This window comes from Dichomitus squalens, assembly GCF_000275845.1.
Source record: "Dichomitus squalens LYAD-421 SS1 unplaced genomic scaffold DICSQscaffold_320, whole genome shotgun sequence".
Taxonomy (NCBI): domain Eukaryota; kingdom Fungi; phylum Basidiomycota; class Agaricomycetes; order Polyporales; family Polyporaceae; genus Dichomitus; species Dichomitus squalens.
Window position 1 is genome coordinate 1 of NW_006767202.1, and position 2564 is coordinate 2564.

At 54.4% G+C, this 2564-nt stretch overlaps 1 protein-coding gene across 1 annotated transcript; it reads right to left on the reverse strand.

The window, feature by feature from the left end:
- Positions 1–583: 583 nt before the first annotated feature.
- On the reverse strand, positions 584–1991 carry DICSQDRAFT_175988 (uncharacterized protein; the record flags this gene model as incomplete). The annotated part of the gene is made up of 5 exons (XM_007371815.1): positions 584–823; positions 873–1160; positions 1271–1437; positions 1473–1617; positions 1665–1991. The coding sequence occupies 5 exons, from the start codon at positions 1989–1991 to the stop codon at positions 584–586; spliced, it is 1167 nt and encodes a 388-aa protein (XP_007371877.1).
- Between the last annotated feature and the right edge of the window lie 573 nt (positions 1992–2564).

Here is a 2564-nt window from a genome sequence, read left to right on the forward strand (position 1 = left end):
AGGCGGACGACACCGTGTCACTCGGCCTAACTGATGCTGAGGAAGAGATCGACGATTTCTTCGAAAGGACCTGGTATGTTTGCCATCCTTTGACCTCTAACGAGTCGTATGCTGACTGCCTGCACTCTGCAGTGACTAGTGTCGCAAGTTCTTCTCGTAGAATAGATGGTCTGCGCGACGATGTACCTGTACAGGGATATCAGTTAGATAAATTTTTCGATCCTTATAGTTATAGTAAAACGCGAATTATTTGGCCCAAATGTTATAGTGGCCCTTCAAACTATTTGAGATGGTTGGAGGGATGCCCCTCCCAAATATTCGAGGTGAACCCCAAATATTTGGGATGTATGTAGGAGCGAGGGGAGGAGGGTACTCCCCCTCCATCAAATATTTTCCAAATATTTAGTCTCAGCGCTACATAGCAAGGACCGTGCTCTGCGTGCGCTGTGGGTCCCCTTTGTGACTGCTCCAAATATTTGATAAATAATTCACCCAGATATGCTCCATTCAGTACCGCGGTGTGCGCGGTGACGTGGGTGCTCATTCAGGCTAATCGATTACACGCTCTCGACTACATCTACTGCTAGCGGAGGATAAGGAACCCATTCGTGGCAGAACGAGCACCCTCCAAGCTGCCCCAGTTGCTGGACGCCATCGAACTCGCGCTTGACACCAGCAGTCGCCCGCTCCGGGTGCTGGACGGCGAGATCCCGTGCTCGGATCTTTTGTCCTCGGTGTTGCCGTTGGGTCCGCTATAGCGTCGTTCGGACTTCCGCGAGCTTGCGACGACCAGAACGGAGAGCCGGAGGAGGGACCCCATGCACTGCTCCTGTTCAGACTGGCAGAGTATGGCACGTTCTCGGAACGGCGACCACGGTTCCACGAATCATACCATCATCTTCACCAAGGCCCGAATTTGCGGTCACGGTCGCGGTCTCGCTCGGGAGGATAGCATGCGGTGACGCGGCAGAAGGTGCAGGAGGAGCATTCAGGCTCATGAGTAGATTCGTGACGTTGCTTGCGATCATAGACATCTGCTTGCCACCTGAACTTGGTATGTCAGGAAGGCTGGGGCCATCTTCAGCTGCGAGCAACGACGTTGCACCAGCAGTGGCGTTGGCGTTGTTCTTCTTGAAGGACAGCTTCCACTTCGACGTCTTCTTGGAGATCCATCCGGTGGAGGCACCGAGAGAAGTAAGAGAAGGAGGGATGGAAGAGCGATTAGCGGCAATGCCATACCAAGAGAAACAAAATACGGTACTGGACGAACATCGGGAGTGGTGGGCATTGGTGTGGTGGCCGAGTATCGCGAAGTGCGGGGGATCTCGCGGGCCAACGCTTGAGAGGCTTGTGCGAGCGTCTGGAGGGTAACGTCATGCGCGGACGACAGACTCGTCGGGGATGTCGTTGTGGTGCCCTTGCCCTTGCAACGCCGCACTTGCGTCGCTTATAAGTGGACGTCGAGCGGCAACCTGACTTGCCCTCCATCTCTGCTTCGGCATCGTGCTGGTCATGATGGTCATGAAGGAAGTCCATAGCGCCCCCCTGCTCAGTCTCGCCGTCGGGAACAGGCAAGAGCGTGATAGGACTCCCATGCTTGTGCTCAAACACAGGACCCTAGGAGCGAGCCCGTGAGAGGTTGCGAGAGGTACAACGGGACATACCCTCCCCAGCGATGACAGAGTCCCGAACAGATGACGGCAGGAGTAAGGAATGGAAGGCAATGGCCCTACGCAGAGGCAATAGAGATGTTGCGAGTATGTCCACGGATCGCCCAGGAGATTGGGCAAATCCTTGATCCAGTTACCGAAGGCACGGGCGGAGATCCGCTTGCGATCGTCCTTGTGGTTGTCGAGGAGACAGAAAACATTGTTGGCCAGGATCTCAGCAATGGGGAAGGTCATGCCGGAGAAACACTGCTGAGGCTGAGGAGAGATGGGCTCAGTAATGTCCGAGCTAGAGGAGGAAGAGAGGGAGCGGGCAGAGCACATCGTGCCTGGGGCACATGTCTGTACTGGAGGACTTGACCGAGTTTGGCGGTGTCCTCGATGCGCCTGCAAGTATGTTACCATGGAAGCGACACGCAAGGAGGATGAGGACGTACTGGTAGTGATGAGAGACTCTCCAACCCTCTGTGGGTTGGAAGACGTCTTCTGCCAGGTGCCTTCTTGGTTAGGACAATACACGTCCAAGTGTCACAGCCAACGAGCTGTGCCACCAAAACAAACAAGGGCAAAGCTTACTGATGCAGAGGTTGGTGCTGAGAAGCGAAGCAACCAGAGGTGACACAGCAAGAGATGTGAAGAGATGTATTCCCTAGACTAGAAGGGGTAGTGAGGGAGGTAGGGCTGCTAGCTACCTACAGAGGAGATGGGGAATCGACGAGAAGATCAAGTCTGAGGTTCCCTGCCTCAGACTCCCTACTATATATACTAATACAATGGTGCACAGACCAGGTACCTATTGACCATCGTTTGGTCAGAGTTCTCTGCCTCATGTCCTACCCTCTGACCTGCCTCATGGTGACCTTACGACTAATACCTGAGTCGTGCCGAGTCCGGACC